The sequence below is a fragment of the Vanessa atalanta genome, chromosome 13 (assembly GCF_905147765.1).
Source record: "Vanessa atalanta chromosome 13, ilVanAtal1.2, whole genome shotgun sequence".
Taxonomy (NCBI): domain Eukaryota; kingdom Metazoa; phylum Arthropoda; class Insecta; order Lepidoptera; family Nymphalidae; genus Vanessa; species Vanessa atalanta.
In genome coordinates this window covers 12,042,279-12,059,729 of record NC_061883.1, presented here as the reverse complement: position 1 = coordinate 12,059,729, position 17,451 = coordinate 12,042,279, and the positions used below count along the sequence as shown (strand labels likewise).

General features: G+C 34.8%; 2 protein-coding genes and 1 non-coding gene across 5 annotated transcripts; 1 reads left to right on the top strand and 2 right to left on the bottom strand.

Annotated features, from left to right (window-relative positions):
* Nucleotides 1-405: 405 nt before the first annotated feature.
* Nucleotides 406-1,520, bottom strand: LOC125068379 (C2H2 type master regulator of conidiophore development brlA-like; the record flags this gene model as incomplete). The annotated part of the gene is made up of 2 exons (XM_047677477.1): nucleotides 406-908; nucleotides 1,421-1,520. Coding segments are annotated over 2 exons (441 nt in total), but the record flags the coding sequence as incomplete, so codon positions are not given.
* Nucleotides 1,431-12,459, bottom strand: LOC125068401 (broad-complex core protein isoforms 1/2/3/4/5). 3 transcript variants are annotated; one of them, XM_047677502.1, is made up of 6 exons: nucleotides 12,235-12,459; nucleotides 11,140-11,322; nucleotides 9,644-10,135; nucleotides 8,433-8,601; nucleotides 8,003-8,050; nucleotides 1,431-1,741 (listed from the first exon to the last, which is right to left on the bottom strand). In XM_047677502.1, exons 1-6 carry the CDS (start codon nucleotides 12,418-12,420, stop codon nucleotides 1,527-1,529), a joined length of 1,293 nt encoding a protein of 430 aa, XP_047533458.1. In that variant the 5' UTR covers nucleotides 12,421-12,459; the 3' UTR covers nucleotides 1,431-1,526. The 3 variants fall into 3 exon arrangements, with proteins under 3 accessions (XP_047533458.1, XP_047533456.1, XP_047533457.1); XM_047677500.1 differs by lacking the exon at nucleotides 1,431-1,741 and adding an exon at nucleotides 5,285-5,994; XM_047677501.1 differs by lacking the exon at nucleotides 1,431-1,741 and adding an exon at nucleotides 6,356-6,804.
* Trnal-uaa lies at nucleotides 11,824-11,907 on the top strand. The gene has a single exon. It is a non-coding gene; the product is annotated as a tRNA-Leu (tRNA).
* Nucleotides 12,460-17,451: the final 4,992 nt, after the last annotated feature.

The window sequence follows — 17,451 nt, the reverse complement described above, 5'->3', positions numbered from 1 at the left end:
CACGGCTACTTATACATCGATCAAAATGTTATTACTGAAGCCAAAACGCACATAGAATACACATATTCATCGATAAGACGTAACTCTTTTGTACTCTCAAATCAGATTCTAAGTAGTCTTTATTTAATTTTTAATCAACATCAACATATTTTTTTTTATTTTTTTTTATACGTTTTAATCTAAAAAATTTGGTTATTAACTCCTAAATAATCTGTATTTAAATTTAGATTTGGCGATCCGAAAAAAGTCTCTTTAAAAAATATTTTCTTTCAATATTTTAATATTTACTGTTTAAAATTTGTACGTTTCGTTTTTGTACAGTTACCGAATCTAATTTGACACTAGACATTTATCGAAAAGTGATATTAAAAATGTAATTTTTCTCTCTAGAATAGAGTTGGCATAATTTTGGCAGTACTAGATACATTAATACTTTAGTATTGCTCTGAATTACATCGTCATACCGAACACCGTCCGACTCGGTGCTCCAATACTGTTCTCGTACAAGCTAACGTGAATATTTCCTACCGTAAGATTACACTAGGAGCGCGGCTAGCCCGACAGCGGTCATTGCAGGCCGGGCGGCAGCGGCGCGCGCTCGGCGCCGAGCTCGAACAGGTGGTGCGGCGCCGGCAGCGCGCCGTGCAGCGCCGACGTCTTCAGCAGCCGCTTCAGCATGCCGCTGGAGCCGCGGTGCTGCAGGCTCTTGTGCGTCGTCAGCGAGTTCTTGGTCCGGTACCTCCGGTGGCAGAACTCGCACACGTACAGCGTGTCGGACTGCTCGTGCTTGTCTTGGAAGTGTCGTTTCAAGGAATAGTAACAAGAGAATGTCCTGCGGCAGTAGGGACACTCTTGCGGCTCGTTGATGCCGCCGGCCGTCGGCGGGGGCATACGGAGGGGCGGTACGGCTGCGGACCGAAAGATTAGTGGGTGTTCATCGTTATCTGCAGAGGTGTTTTGTTAGGTTTCGTTCGGTTGGCTATAGTCGAACAGCTCATGAAATATAAAAAGGGTTATAGCGGTTATATAGATTTGTGAGTATGTATGAGGTTATTTAAAATTAATTATAATACTAATAGTATGCACTGTACACATTGACTAACTACACAGTAATCACGAGTCGTATATATTTAAAAATTTAAGGAAATTCTCTCAACCACAATGACACAGAAACACGTGATAACAAAAATGATAGAAGCATGCTCCAAGCAACACAACAACGTCAAAACTGCGAAACCCGTTGGGAGGGGGTCTTCGGCTGGGTATTAAATCAGAAATAAAAATAATAATCAAAATAACAAAAATTAACGTAACGTAAAAAAAGGGGGGCCCTTAAACCTATGTCTATCGAAGTACATATCGTTAATGAATCAGCGGTCAGTAAACCCTAAGTTGTGGCTGTCTATAAACAGATTCTAACCTTTTTGAGTGATGTTAAGAACGGCGGTTGGGTGATTGGCTTCGTGTAGGTTCTCTTTGCTAGATGAATTCTGCCGCACGCCGCGCCAACTCCGTCCAAGTAGTCACTAAAAAAACCGGATTTGATCCGTCTCCCCTGGCCTGGACTTGTGGTAGGTGTATATGTGGGTCATTAGGGAGTTCCTCGAGCAGTACACTCTTTCGCAAATCGTGCATCTGTACTCCTCCTGCCTCTCCGCGTGTTTGTCCGCGATATGTCGTTTCAACGACGCCTTTGAGCACAACACTTTCGAGCATAGCGTGCAGGAGAATAATTTTTTACCTGTAAACAAATCGAAAAAACAAAACAAATATGGGGTCGGTCCCCGGAACCGATAAAATAAAATAACACCTTTATAAGCCTAGCTGTTATTCATTTCTATTTGTGAATTTCTTTTTTTTTTATTGTGAACTAAAAACATCGGAAAAAACAAGGAGTGAAAAAAGTGATTGAAAATATTAATAAAATATAATAAAAAAAAAATAAAAAAAAAATTAAATTAAAAAGAAAAATAAATATAAATGATTGCGAAGCTACAGTGGCCGATGAAGTGTTAGAACAAACACATGCATGTGGCGGGAAAAGATACTTTAACGGGAATATGACAAGCGTTCCAAAGTAAAAGTGCACTACATCCGCCTACTCTCGGAAGCTTCATCTTCTAATGTATCGTGTGTGAGGATGTGAATAAAACTAGCAGCTATATATTTTTTTGTATATTTGTTTTTATTAAAAACGCCATTATCATCAATATTAGGATTTATGAAGTTCGGTTTAACGATTACAATTACATTTTATGAGTAATTATGTCAAGGTTTAAATTTAAAAGTAAGGAAAAAGAACTATCTGTAAATATAATAAGTGATGTAAAATTAATTCAATAATAAGTAGGTAAGTATAGAACTATGGTTCCGTGCAGCCCATTATATCAGGCGGTGTCTCGTGCGTACCGGATGTTCGCCAATTTATCATTTTGTAAATAACAGCGTTTCAATGGAAGACAAACTTAAATCAACAATTTTTGGCACCGTTGTAACCTCTAGTAATGTAATGGGCTGCATCACATAGATGCCAATCATCAACAAAACATCAAGATCCAAGGACAGTATAATAATTTAAGAAGAAAAAATATAAAATTTTCAATACAACAACCAATAAATTAATTTAGATTCCTTATAAAATAAGTAAAAATGCCAACAAGAAGTATAAGAACACATCGTATAAGGTCGCGACGCCTGCACGTGCGGCAAGAAAATAATTATCCCTTAACACGTTAGGAAGATAAAAAAAAAACTTAAACAGGTCACAGAAACAGTCTTAAACTTGCTAAGATCCTAACTAATGTAGTTTTGACAGGGATGTGTTCTGCTCCTTAGAACACGGTGTAGTATCGCCCTTAAAACCCATAGACCGTATAGATCTCCTGAGATCCCCATAACTTAGCCACTACGAAATTAAAAATATAAAACAAAGATCCTCGAATCACAAATAATTTTGATTTAATACCGAACCGAAACGAATCACGCTTCTGACTTTTTTTTTCTATAAAATTATCAATTTAGTAAATAATTGTACATTTTATTCTAGAAAATACGCCTAATAGTGTACAATTGAAACGCGTACTTACTCTAATCAGTCTATAGCGCTTATTAATTTTGGCATAATATTTTTGAATATTTTTTTTTTAAAATAAAATTTCAAAATTCACAAGATCTTTCGTCTAGTGCTACGTGACATAGCCAAATAATTACTGCCACACTCAGCAGCACATCCCTGTAATCGTAAATTAAAAATGTAGATGCTATTACCGCTACGAATTCAGATAAATCTTATATCTAAATAGTCAACTAACTTAATTCCCAAACCCAAATTAACAATAAAAACTATTACTAAATTACTACACAAAAAACAACAATCCTACGACTTACGGTCAAAAATCTTGCAATTGTTTGCAAAAAAAAACTTAACACTTTTTTTTTTCGTGCACGGAATGTTGCGAATGTTTCGAACAAATTTAGATCCCATTTTTTATTAAACCCTTGTTATTTTCCTAATTTTTTTTTCTAACACGAACATCGTTCCAATTTAGCACCAAAACACTAGTCTTCCAATTGTTTAAAAGTATCGTAATAAAGCTTATTAAATAACTAAACAAATTTTAATGGCTAAGCGTTTATGCATTTAGTAATAACAACATAATCTATAACGTATCGTATTTAAAATTTACTTTAGGAAGCCTCATTTGCTAATAAAAATAGCGATTACCTCACAGGTAATGAGTGTTCCGAACACTACTCTAAATTTTAGTTACGCAAAATATGTCTTTTGTCCGAATAATAATAATAATAATTAAAAAAAAAACAATAATGTAAAGCAGGCACTAATAATTACTTAATGTGTATATTGTTACAATAAATTATGTGTTTACATTTACACTTAGATAATATTTTTCTTATTGCTATTATAAAGAAATATAACATTGTTTTAAGCGATGTAGGTCGCTGGAAAATAGTGATGTTTATTGAACTAGATAAAGTAGATATCGAAAGGAAACATTTAGAGCCCAGAAGTCTAGATTCAGAGGGTAATTTTGGTACAACATCAAACACCTAGTATATGTATGAATACCTACAAGGTCAATGAAGCCAGCGCTATTGATACAACTATAAACGAATTGGTTACCGAACTACGTACAATGGGTTGACTAACATACATCGATATCAGTTAGGAATAAAACGACTCGAAATAAGCGTTTCTGAATCTAGACAGCGATACAAAAAATCGTCTAAAAGTTGTCGCCTAATAAAAAATATTTATAATCGTTTACGACTATTTATGGCAAGCAGAAAAATTGTAATATTAAAAAATTCACATTGTTGAAATTTAGGAACATTTAACACTGAGAATTATTAAGATTTAATAGTTATTACCTATTAAGTATTTTTTAAATTTTTATCGATAACGTGGTGTTTATTTTATTTAGACTCGAACGAAACGATTAAATCGTAATTCAGTGAAAAAATAATTTATATAAAAAAAAGAAAAAAAAAAACGTTAATAAAAAGTTATTGCCGAAACGAAACGATTAATTCGAAACAACAATAAAATAATAAAACGAACACAAGATGTGATAAAACTAATGTTTCGAAAGTAACTAAAATCTGACTAAACTAAAAAAAATAATATATATTATAGCCATATTGATTTACTTAAAATGGCACCTTGCGATTCACTTCGCTCAGAAATACTCCTGCATTGACAAAGCTTAAACATTGGAGAATAAACGAAAAGTAAAAAGATAGTAAACGAAAAAATAGTCGACTAGATAGAGTAACAGTTAAAATAAGTAGAGTAATAAAATAGTCGACTTGAGTTAATCATGTGAAATTTGTCGGTTTGTGATGCCATAAACTATTTGTAGGTCCTGTTCCGGTGGCTGATTGATATCGAATGAAACCTGTTACTGTTACCGTTGCGGTGGTGACAGTGCGTCTGCGGGTGGCTGTTTAAAGTAATTTCTCGGTTCTATTGGTGCTATGTGTTCTGTATGTTCAGTCTTACAGTCAATCAACAAAAAACACCTAAATAAAATAATAAATTTGAAAAGCCTCATTAGCCAATTATATATTTGTGTATATAATTTTATTTATTTTTAAATAGATTTTTTAGTAATCTCGTATAAATATCTAAGTGTGAGATCATGAAGGTAAAAAGTACAGAATAAATAAAAAAAAAAAAATTGCAAAACGCCGAAAAATGAACACAATGTTGAAAACAATATGCCTCTTTTGTTACTTACAACGAACACTGTTCCTTTTATAAATTTAAGCCTAATATATAATTTTACAGCACCAAGATTTTTCTCTTTTCTCAAAATATTAAATTTTCTCTTCGCCTTATTGTCACACATTAAACATAGTGTAAAATTCAGGAATACTCATACCGCAGTATTGCACTTAGCGGGCGTAAGTTAAATTCTCTAAAAAATTTCGACCCGAAACTCGCCCTCCCTCGTCGATAACATCGGAATGTCAATTTCATAACATCGAATAACATCGAATAACATCAGACCGCGCGAGTCCGCGGCGGCCGCACAACGTCGCTACAAGATCCAAGACACGAGTAAATGAAACGAAACCGCGTCGGCACTCGCGGCCGAGCGAGAAAATATAAAATCTATACGAAAGAACGAGACAGAGAATCGTAAGGTTCGCGGTCAGTTCGGTCTTAGACGTTGAACTGATCCTTGTACTTGTAGAAGTCGACGTTGTGGGGCGGATGCGGCGGGGCGATCTTGGCGTCGCCGGTGGTGAGGTTCTGCGGCTGCTGCTGCGGCGGCCCGCGCTGGCGTCGGTGGTAGATGCTCTTGTGGTTGTTGAGCGAGTTGAGCGTGCGGAACACCTTGTGGCAGAGGCTGCAGCGCGCCGAGTGCAGCGGCTGCAGGTGCTGCTGTTCCGTGTGCCGCTTGAGCGTCAGCCGCGTGGACAGCAGCTTGCCGCACACCTCGCATCGGTGACCCGCCCCCAATGGGCCCACTGCGCCACACATAACGACCAACATTAGCGCATTAGTCAACAGATACACCCCTTACCCCCAGGGAATAGAGCACACCAACACCACAGCGACCGCTCGCATCCAACGGGTCCCATCCTGATGGAACCAATTGGCACAATTCAGTGCCGCCATTTTTTTACGGGTGGCAATTTTGTGAACCTGGGTTGTAGAGGCAATTCAACGTGATTCGATCTTTAAAAATTGACTAATGCGCTTTATGTAAAGGAGCGTTGGTTGTTATGCGTGTACCGATCATAGATGTTCCAATTGGTTCCAGAGAGGCGTGGCGCGTGCGAGCGACGCTCACGCAAGCGTACATTTTATTTTAGTAACGATAATTTATAGATACATAATATAATAGAGTCTGGCGATGCGCATGCAAGTACACGTAAAACTATGCTATGTACAAATGTTAGGAACATATCGCGTTACATTTTTATTAAACTTAACAGAAGTCTAAGGGCAAGACTATGGCTATGTTTTAGGTGGTTGGGATGGCAGCTTTGATTCTTCGAATGGCAACGTGTATGGCAACGGATTCGTCGGGCGTCAATTGACAGGGTAGAAGGGGCCCTGGCCGGCGGAGGGCGGTTGCTGCTTGCGGTGGTAGATCGACTTGTGGTTTCTCAGACTATTCAGGCTGGAGTAAACCCGTCGGCAAATGTTACACACGGGCTCCCTGGACGGTCGCATGTGAACGTTTTGGATATGCCGTTTGAGCCGCGTCAGGGAAGACAAGCTCTTGTTACAGGGCTCGCATCTGTACTCTTCCTGGGGGGTGCGGGCGCCACCTGGTCACAACACAAGCAGTTAGCCCCATCGAAGCTTCCGAACGCACTTTTAATGCACTCACTATCGTAGCCTCTCGTTTAACTTTCAAGCACCGCCACCCCCCTTACAGTTTGATGATAGCCATCCGACGCGTCGATATTATGCCAAGCGGTATTAGTAACGCAATAAATTCTTTTCCTAACTCGACCTACGTCTTAGTTAAGCTGACCGATGATTGTGCGATGGGTGAATCGATTGTTTTCGTTACGCGCTATCGGCTGATGCGGTTTCGAATTTCTCGAACGAAAGCATTAGTTATTCTTCAATGAAATATCTTTTAAATAAACTGACACCACGTAATCGCTACTAAATTTCCATTGTCCAATCTTGTGTGTCCCAACGATATATTTCCCGAGAGAACAACGGCTAAGGGTAACCCGAGAATGTTTAGATACACGAATGATTCATGATAACGCTTTTCGATGAAGCTAACTTTCGATCAGATTTTTTTTCCAGATTTTTCTTGAAATTTTGTAAGCTATCGTCTTCCTTTACATATATATTTTTTTCTTCTTAACCGGCACGATATTAGCCAATTCAACATTTAGTGCGTTTTGTATTTCACGATTAGGGGGTAACTGAGTGAGAATCAAAAGTAATAGGAAGTAAATCGTTTTAAAAATGTAACGAAAATAAAAATGAACTAAAAGGAGTAAACGGGACGAGGGATTCCTAGCGTAACTTATTAAGACACATCTAGAAAACAAGCTAGCAATTTCTTGGTATAGAATACATTAAACTATAGTAACAATACATTAACATGCACGCCAAGTTGCGTTTTGGTTCAATGATCAATTCTCATTTTTGCAGATCGTTCAATTCTGATAAATGAAAAGAGATGCGAGCTAATACATCGAACCAATACACAAAAGCTAACATTAATATTGAGTACAAAACACAGCACATAATGAAGACATATACAGGTTAGGAGTATATATAATAATAATACATATATTAAAAAATATGTCACGTGATAATTGCCTCATACATTTAATTTTTTTAAATATAAAACCTAATAATGATATATATACCTAATAATGACAGAGCAGAGAGGAAGCGGTGATGGTGGCATACGACAGACAGTGCATTAAAAATATCGTTTGTTTCAATATATGTAGGTATGCATAAAATAAACTTGTTGCTAACAAGCCAACTCACCTTGTGATGTGCTCGCCATGCCGTCCGGCGCCAGCGGGCTCGGCAGACCTGGAAATTGCATGGCTCTTATTCACTCCTCCATACCAATGCTGTTTTAAACCTTCTAATACCTAGTCTTTATCTCCTATTTAATAATTCAACAAGTACCACCACCGTAAATTTTCTGATGTAAATATTTCCTTCTGAAATGGTTTCTATTACTTTGAAAATTCTCAAATCTTACCTAAGAAAAATATATTGTGATATTGATACTTGACCATGTTTTAATTTAACTAACCAGACTCATAACATGAGTTTATCAGATGAACAAAATAAAATATACTTCCTAGTTCGTATGTAAAAAAAATAACTGTTGTAATTAATTTCTAGGTTTTACAGTAAAACAAAAACAAAATACGTTACATAAATCACATCACAAAAGCATCATTACCGGCTAAAGCAGAAGGATCAGTGAGAGCCGTCATGCTGTAGTTGTAGTTGTGCTGCGGCGCGAATAGCTTGGTGTCGGCAGGCGATATGAACGGCGAGGGGGGCATCTGCGGGGGCGGGGTGCGGTCGTCCGCCTCGGCCGAGCTCGCGCGGGACGGCGGCCCGCCTCCCTGAGACAGCGGGACGTAGGCATTAAACTTTAGTATAGCGTTACTTTTGATCTTTGATTGGAATCGGCTTATCTTGACGTAACGAATATAATGTATTCTGTCTGTATATTTATCGAGACTTAGGTTGCCTGTCATCATCATTGATAATATTATTAGAAAAAAACATATGTTGTAGGTATTTCATTTTAGATGATTCTGTATTTATTTCCATGTAAAATAATTTGAAACTCTTTCCTTCTATACACAAATTATGCTTTTAAAAAGATGACATTCAAATATTTATAGGTATAATAAGGTATAATCTACATGTAAACTTATCACATTTAAATCATATTTCAGTATAAAAACAACAGAGTACGCTTTATTAAAAAACTATTTAAGAAAGTAATTTCCACTCTAGACTTTTGTAAGAAAATTATGTTATGAGATGCAGATGATAAAGAATTTGTTGCATAATAGTCGATTTTATTCTTCATAATGACAATGTCTATTTATTTTTAAGTCTTTCCTTATTATTCCACGATTTGAACGAAAAAAAAAAACGTACATTTTACTGATAAAAAATGTACGATTTCGTTTTTGGAAGGTCAGGTCGCTAAAATCGCGCGCGTTGTTTCATTCGACGTGTCATACGACTCTCAAACGATTCCGGGTATAGATTCTAGTTAGTGGTTCTAATACTCAGTAAGTCTCAATGCCAATGAGAACGTGAGGAAGTCACGTGTTTATATTATAATATTGTATTACCTCTTTCATTAAGAATCTTCAATGTGTCAACTCGTTGTCAATCGTGGATTGACTAATTTAAGATCATTCCAAGATTAAAATGGAATTAAAAATATTCACAATGATTTCTGATTAGAATTTGAATTGTTAAATAAAGTCCTAAATTCTGAAAGTCCTGTTAATCAATTGATATATGTATAATACTTGTATAATTGTGTTTTTGTGTTGTATCGTTTAGGGTAGGGGTCTGTAGAGTAATTTTTTATTTCTTATTTATCGTCGATTCTGTTACAGTGGATGATTTTTACCAACTCACAAGTGGTCTGTGATGGGAGTGAGGCGGTGTGTCATCCGTACTCCTGTCGATGTCCGGGTTCGAAGGGCAGATCATGTCGAGAGGCTCGTTCTTCACCTCGTCCATCAGCCGCGGGGAGGGGGACGAGCTGGAGTTTGAGATCCCGTTCCCGTTGTTGCCTTGCTCGTTGTGGGCGCGAGTGTTGTTCACCATCGAGTGGTTCTTCGTCGAGAAGTCGTGTATCTGCGGTTGGTCGTTGTTGTTGTCGTGGCGAGCGCGCTTGATGACGTCTGGCGAGTTGTCCGCGGAGCGGGACATGCGGCGCGGGGGGAGCGGGATGCGGCGCATGATCGGCGGCGGGTGGAGCAGAGCTTCCTCCAGCTTCTCGGTGTAGCTGGGGGTGTGCGGGGTGTGCGGGGTGTGCGGCGCGTGCGGGGTGTGCGCGGGGTGGGGAGGGGTGTGCGGCGACGACGCGGCGGCGGCGGCTGCGCGAGCGATGCTCTGCACGAGCGGCTGTTGACGAATACGAATCTTAGTATGATCGATGCACACGAACAAATATTGTCTAATAAATTAATCACTAATATTAATAGTGCAATGTCGTTGACCTCCTATTACATAAAATTAAAAAAGCGTCACTTCACGCCACTTGCAACGCCTAACGTTTAACGTGTAAAAATGACATTTGCATATTGATTTTCGTGATCGATTTACGTTTGTGGTTTATCTTACACGCAAGTCTAGACCGACGATATCTATTCATTGTAATTTCAGAATTACCACTAAGTAATGATTATACTTTATAATTAATTAGACACTTGTATTCACAATTTTGATATTATTGTGAGTATTTAATGTATAATGCTGACAGCATTAATCGAAGTGATATATATATATATATATATATATATATATATATATATATATATATATATATAATTGTATCTAGTTAAATATGAGTTAAGTAAATAACCCACATATCTCGATAGAATTTCGAATTTCGAATATTCTAGAATATTTCGAATCGAACTGGTAGTTGTAGAGATTAATGCATTACGATTTATCTTTACATATAGAGTTAAGGTCTGGTAGTGAAGATCTAATTTTCAATTTATTTAAAAACAAAACACATATAGTTTAAAATAGAGTTTTTAAAGAACGACATAATTTTGTAAAAAATAAGAATAGGTGCCATTAATATATTGGAGACTACCTATTGGTATTCTATAAGTAAGAGGAGGATGTAGGTATAATAGAGCGTCTGACTATCACGACCCAGATACCGTTGATCTTGATGCAATAAGTGGCGTAGCTATCGTAGTACCAAGTGGTGCAGTGCACCAGGGCCCCGGAGCTCAGGGGGCCCTCTAACCTAAGCTTTGAAAAGAGCGGGTCAGCCAAATCGCCAGCTCCTGAAGCTAGAAAACCTCGATCCTGCTCCCTTGCCCACCTAGCTACGCCACTGGATGCAATACTTGTTGATATTCATTATTTTAGCAGTTCTATCCTTTACTTACCCCCTGGGCATCATCATTTTGTGTCAAGCCGGATACGCGGAGTACCTCAGCTGTCTTGAGGAAGGACGAGAGGCTGCGCTGGTGCACGTTCACCTCGCCGTGGTAGATGAACTCTACTAGTGCGTGTAGGTCCGGGAATGCGACGTCTTGTAGCACAATCACTGGGTGCTTGCAAGGTGTTGACTGCGAGAAAGGAAAGTGATAATTCATTAGCGACATCGGTGTATCGACACTAGGCAAAGTCAGTCTAAGTCCTTGTTATTAAATTCATTAAAAAAAAATTTTATAAATCTACAATTGTCAATTTTGGGGTTAGACCTAATCCGTATACCGTAAAGGTAAACGGAATGACGTTTTCTTATGACGTCTTGCTCTCTTTCCGTCGCTGATCCACCCCTTAACGCCTCGTATACAATTGAGTAAGCTTGTATGTGTACGGCGAGTACACTACATGCGTCGTCGTTATATTTTATTATAATAATAATAAATATATATTTATTTATTAACGAAAATATTCAGTTTTTTTCATAAGCATTTGTTATGCGATTTGAATAAGTGAAGTAAACATTTCAAATTACGTAACAGTTAGAATAAAAAGTAATAAAGATATATGTTTATTGATAAAATATTTAAATAGTTATTTGAATGAGGAAACTATATCGTATTTCACCGCCCAGTAATCACGTCAGGTTGGCCGAGTGGTCTAAGGCGCCAGATTTAAGCTCTGGTTCCCGAGAGGGAGCGTGGGTTCGAACCCCACACCTGACAATAGCTGCAATGCCCAGAATTTTTGCAGTTTTATTTTTATTTTTTTTATTTTAATATTATTGTTATTATTGTAAAAAATTAACAGAATTAATCAATCTCTTCATTTTCAATGTTATGAAATTCAGCTGAGTTCGATTGACGATTGTTTTGAAATTGAAATGTATTTTAAACGGACGTTTTACATAAACTAAACATAATTAATTATGCGATTTGCATTTAAAAATAACGTTGCTTTGTTTATAAATATGTTTAAATCGTTTTATGAACATAATTAAAAGAAACAAACATCCTTCTATATAAATAATTTAATATAAGCTAAATTATTACCTTGAGCAGCTCTCGGAAATATGGGCTGCATGCTGATAGTACGACTCTATGCGCCTTTAAACTCTTTCCATCACAGGCGAGGGTCACGTCTACAAAATCTTCATCATCTCGAAGGTTCTCGAAAGCGCTGGTGATGCTACTCTGGTAGTTGTTCCACCGGAGGCAAAAGTGCTGTGTGTCCACCATCTTGATTATTTTTTACCGCCAATTATCGAGTCATGTGGTTGTTATCTGTGAGCGAAAAAAAATATTGCTTGAAGGTTTTTTATTGAGTACGTTTTTATTAAATACATATATATTAACATTTATAGTCTTGCTCATATTACTTATTAAATATAAGACGTATAGTTTTATTATTCCGTTCGTATATTAAACATAAATAATTATCATTTTATATATTTATTTTAATAAACACGCCAAGTGCGAGTTGGTTTAATTGTGAACATCATCTCGTTACAATAGAGATTTATCTTAATATTTACTGCCATCTTTAAATAGAAATGAATAATTGCATTGATAGTAATTATTGTGTAAAAAATGGGACAAATGTGCAATAATTTAAAATTGTCAATAACAAGTGATATCTTGTGTCTTTTTATCATGTGACCCGTTTTTTTAATCACCGCCTGTAATTATTGTATAACTCATTCTTTGATCTAGGCATTGGAGATAGCTGCGTGTGATAGGTTTATTTTTTTTTTTCTATCCAAAGATAACTTTTAATGATTTATTTATTTAAGTGTTGCCATTGCGTTAATTAAGCTTGTATTGTTTATTATTTAACCTTTTTAACTTTGCTCTTTGCTAAAGAACCTGAAATGTTTGCGCATTTTATTACCTTATAAAATACCTTTTTAGCCGGCAACGCGTTACAGAATGTGAATGTCAACTATTTTGAAATAGCTTTAGCTTAAAAAAATTTTTAAACAAATCGTGAAAAACGTTTAATTATAGCTACCATTTAAAATACGGCTTCCTTTTGTAGAATCCATGTTTCGAAAATAAGAACGTGTTTTTAGGTATTGTTTGTTATAAGGCTTTGTAAAGTTTTGTAAACCATGAATTTAGCGCATATTCAGAACAATAAAAGTTAGAAAGTTCAGGAATACTATTGTTATATTTCATTGTACTGTATTTATTTTTTTCTTAAATAAACGTTTAGCCAATAAGAAAGAAGGATTTATTGGCTTCCCTAAAAAGACCGACATAAGCTCGACATAGGAAGTTAAGATAAGCTAAAATGCTTGATTTACCTAATAGTATCAGAAAAATATAATTATAATATATCTATAGACGTTTCTTAACGTTTACTTTTTGATACAATTACATCTAAAGGAATATATTTTCTTTGTACTAGCAAATCTTTTTATTTTATTTTGATTGAATTTGATTGTGCCGGGATGATTTTATTTCGAGGCGGCATCATAACCGGAGTTACAGGATTACAATCTTATTAAATTTTAAATAGCAGTATATTTTATTAAAATATATAGGGTGTGAGGGATTACCCCACATTGAAATCAATGTATATAAAATATTCTATAACAACTTAGCGAAAATATGTTAAGCTGCTAATCAAATAAAAGATAATATTCTTGTTTCTTATAAGATTTCCGTCGAAACATTTTTCATAGAGATTTCTACGAAAAAAAAAACTCTACAGTCACCTTACATAGCACTTTGAGCCTTATAGCGCAGGTAATATGGTTTGAAATAAAAAACAGATATTTCAGTGCAATTTTTTAAACAATCGTAGACAATAACCCAGTGGCCGCCATTGTAACAATGACGATCATGTTTCCATCGGTATGTGATACGAATTATCTCTGGTACTAAGATCAACAAATAGTATAAGTATGTTTACTTAAATATCTAACTTCTTACGTATACCTATCCCTGAAGATATTCTGTATGAAAAAATCTAAACTCAACGTAGTGATGTACCTATAATTAATATTATAATCGTATACGCCAGTCCAGTTAAAGTCGGTTTTGATTTGAAATATTTAACTTTTTCAATTCTGAATTAAAAAAAAAACAAATATCTATGATACCTACATACTTATCATATTTAATTTTATTTAGTTCTTCAATAATGTGTACACTGATTATAATAATATAATATAACAAAGTAAAATTATATTCTAAGTGTCACTTAAAGAAAAACACATCATGTACAAAAATAAAACAATCAACATCTTAACCTTTTTTGATAACTATTTAAATAAATGTTAATTAAAAGGAAATAAAAGTTAAATAAAAAAAACTATGTAATAAAAATATAATGATGTATCAACTTAGACATCATTTTTGCTGCCCAATACGGTCTTTTTCATGGACGCAATGGACGTAACATTTATATTGAAAAATCATAACATTACAGGAGAATATCAGATAATAATCGAAAAAAACTACTTTAAATAAGAAATAAATCTTAACTATTAGTCGAAACAGGCTTCAATTGACGAATCACACCCTAGGTCTGATATTAGCACAGATGTGCCTCCGCGCTATTTGTAAATCTAAAGTAACTACAGGAGCCGCGACACCACTTTGCAAATCTGAGCCATTCAACCTTTATGAAAAGGCACACTCCCTTTATACGTGGCTTAATTCATAAGACACATGTAAGATACCTAAATATATATTTTTTTCTTTGTGGAGATTGACCATTATGACATATTAATAGGTATACTACTTAATTCTGAAGTTTTTTTGACTTATAAGTCTTTCAACTCAATAAAGCCTTGTTTTATTTCAATGGTGAAATATATATTACGACGTAAAGTATAATGTCATCCATCTCTATGTTTCCAAACATATTCTTTTACTTAAACAAACGTAAAAAAAAAAATTAAAATCATAAACCATCGGAATCATATCCCTTGGTCCACACACCAAAACTAAAATGTCCGTTTTGTCCCATTTAAAAATATCTTTATAAATAAATCAATAGTGTTTTTGTGTATTTCACACCTCTACAAAGGATTTACGCGACACATAGCATTATATACAATGGGGAGATATCAATAAGATCCGACAAACAGAAATGATACTTATATCGCTCGTAATAAGACTCAAAATCATACACTTGACACACATGTAAGATTAATTTTATTTACTTCACATTCTATGATACGCTTAAATACTTTTAAATTAAAGTAGAGCATACTTTAAGTTTGCTCAAAATAAACTACATAATTATACGGTTTTTGATTAAAAAACAAATGAAAGTTTTAATGTTATTGGTCGTAATTTATAAAAAATATATATTATAATCTAACTATCTACTCGCTTAAACTATTTTTTCAATGTTCATGTGTTAAAAATACCATGTAAGTCTAATCGGAATCTATATTTTAGTTTTATAACCGTCTACGAATTGATAAACTTGCAATATACTACAGGTATTTCTGTAATCCTTTAGAATATTACACAAGCGAAATTAAACTCTATATCTATTTAAAATGGGTCTATGTTTGAGGTTATTACATGAATACACTATCTTGATAGATAAAATTATATAATATATGCATTATCATATGCATTATATTTGTTTCTGTATAGATAGATAACGAATTGTTTAGGGATCCGTATGATAATTAAATATTTAAAAAAAACCCACAAATATTTTAACCGAATTACAGGTTTACATACATAATTATGATTTAATTTGTAAGTTATATTTAAATAGTTATTATAATTAAATATGTACTTATTTTGATGATATAAAAAACGAATATAAATTTTGATCTTTGATATAATTATGGTAGGAATTATAAGATTAACATCCTGAAATAAAAATGAATGACAAGATTTAACCTTCATTCGGAATGAATGATAAAGATTAAACTTCACACTATTATCTTATCACATACCTAAATTAAAAAAAAAAAACTACACCGATTAATGGCATTAGTTATACTATCACGAATGATTGATCAATCATGGCCAGTTTAGATTTCTCTGTACATTAAATTGCATTGATAAATCGATTTAATATTAATGAATATGTATGTGTCGTATTATAATATCAAACAATGAAAATAAATCTTCATATATTTATATAGCAGAGAGTAGTTTAATCCTTGCAGAGTTAAAACATGTAAAGTTGCTAAAGTTTGGTGTGTGTGCACTCAAAGATAGCGGGTTCAAATACGGGGCACAACGAAATTTTCACGTGCTCTATTTGCGATATAATCTATGCACAATTAATCTTCTTCGTGTGTATCTACAAACCTGGATGGGGAGGGACTGCGTTGACCTCTAAATCCAATCTTTAAAACGAGAGAAAACTTGACTCCAGCCGTAGTACATTTTCAGTCTGTACTTATTCTATAAGAAACGTTTCGACAGAAATATATTTTGCCATAGTCTCACATCAATCAGTCAAAACTCTCAGAAGTAACACGATCACTAACAAACTCACGATTATAATATACGTAAAGATACGTAATAAATTTTGTTAATAACTGAATTAGAAGCGAGCAGGCGCATCACCACGCCGATAGCCGCTCGTTATCACGTTTTTTTTTTGTAAATTTAGCGTTTTATCAAAGACCTAGGCTACCTGATATCTTATCGGCTGTATAGTTTAGGTTTCTGAATATTTCTAGTGTTATAAAATAAATCACTCGTACGTTGTGTTTTATGATAAATATAGATCGTGTAAAAAGTTTTTAATGGAATGAATATCGATATTTCGGCTTCACTTTCGGAAATACATCAAATTAAATTAAAAAGAAACTCAATGTTTGATCTCTTGTTCTTTTGTACACAGTTTTAGTAGACAGACTCTATTTCAGAAAATTATGAAAATAATATTTATTGCTTCGTACAAATTAATACATTATTTAAAGATTTCCTTTCACTTATATAACACAGCAATACAAGTCTTGCAGTTCGACGCTAGAATATATGACGAGTGGGTTACCCAGACGGGCTTGCAAAGTTCTTCCATTTGAATGTAAAGTATTTTCCGTTAAATGACGTTAATGATAACCACTTACCTAATTACAAAATGTATATTTACAAAAGATTTAACTTTGAATTATATGTTAAGTGTAAAGTGCAATTTCGTGTCTTTACTACGATATTTACGGTTCATAAAACCTTTACTATTTCAATCACCCGCGTTGAAGTCTTTCATAGAAATCTATGTTCTAGATTCACGTACAGTGCTTTTGTTCTCCGTCTATAAAATAAATGTTTTATTAT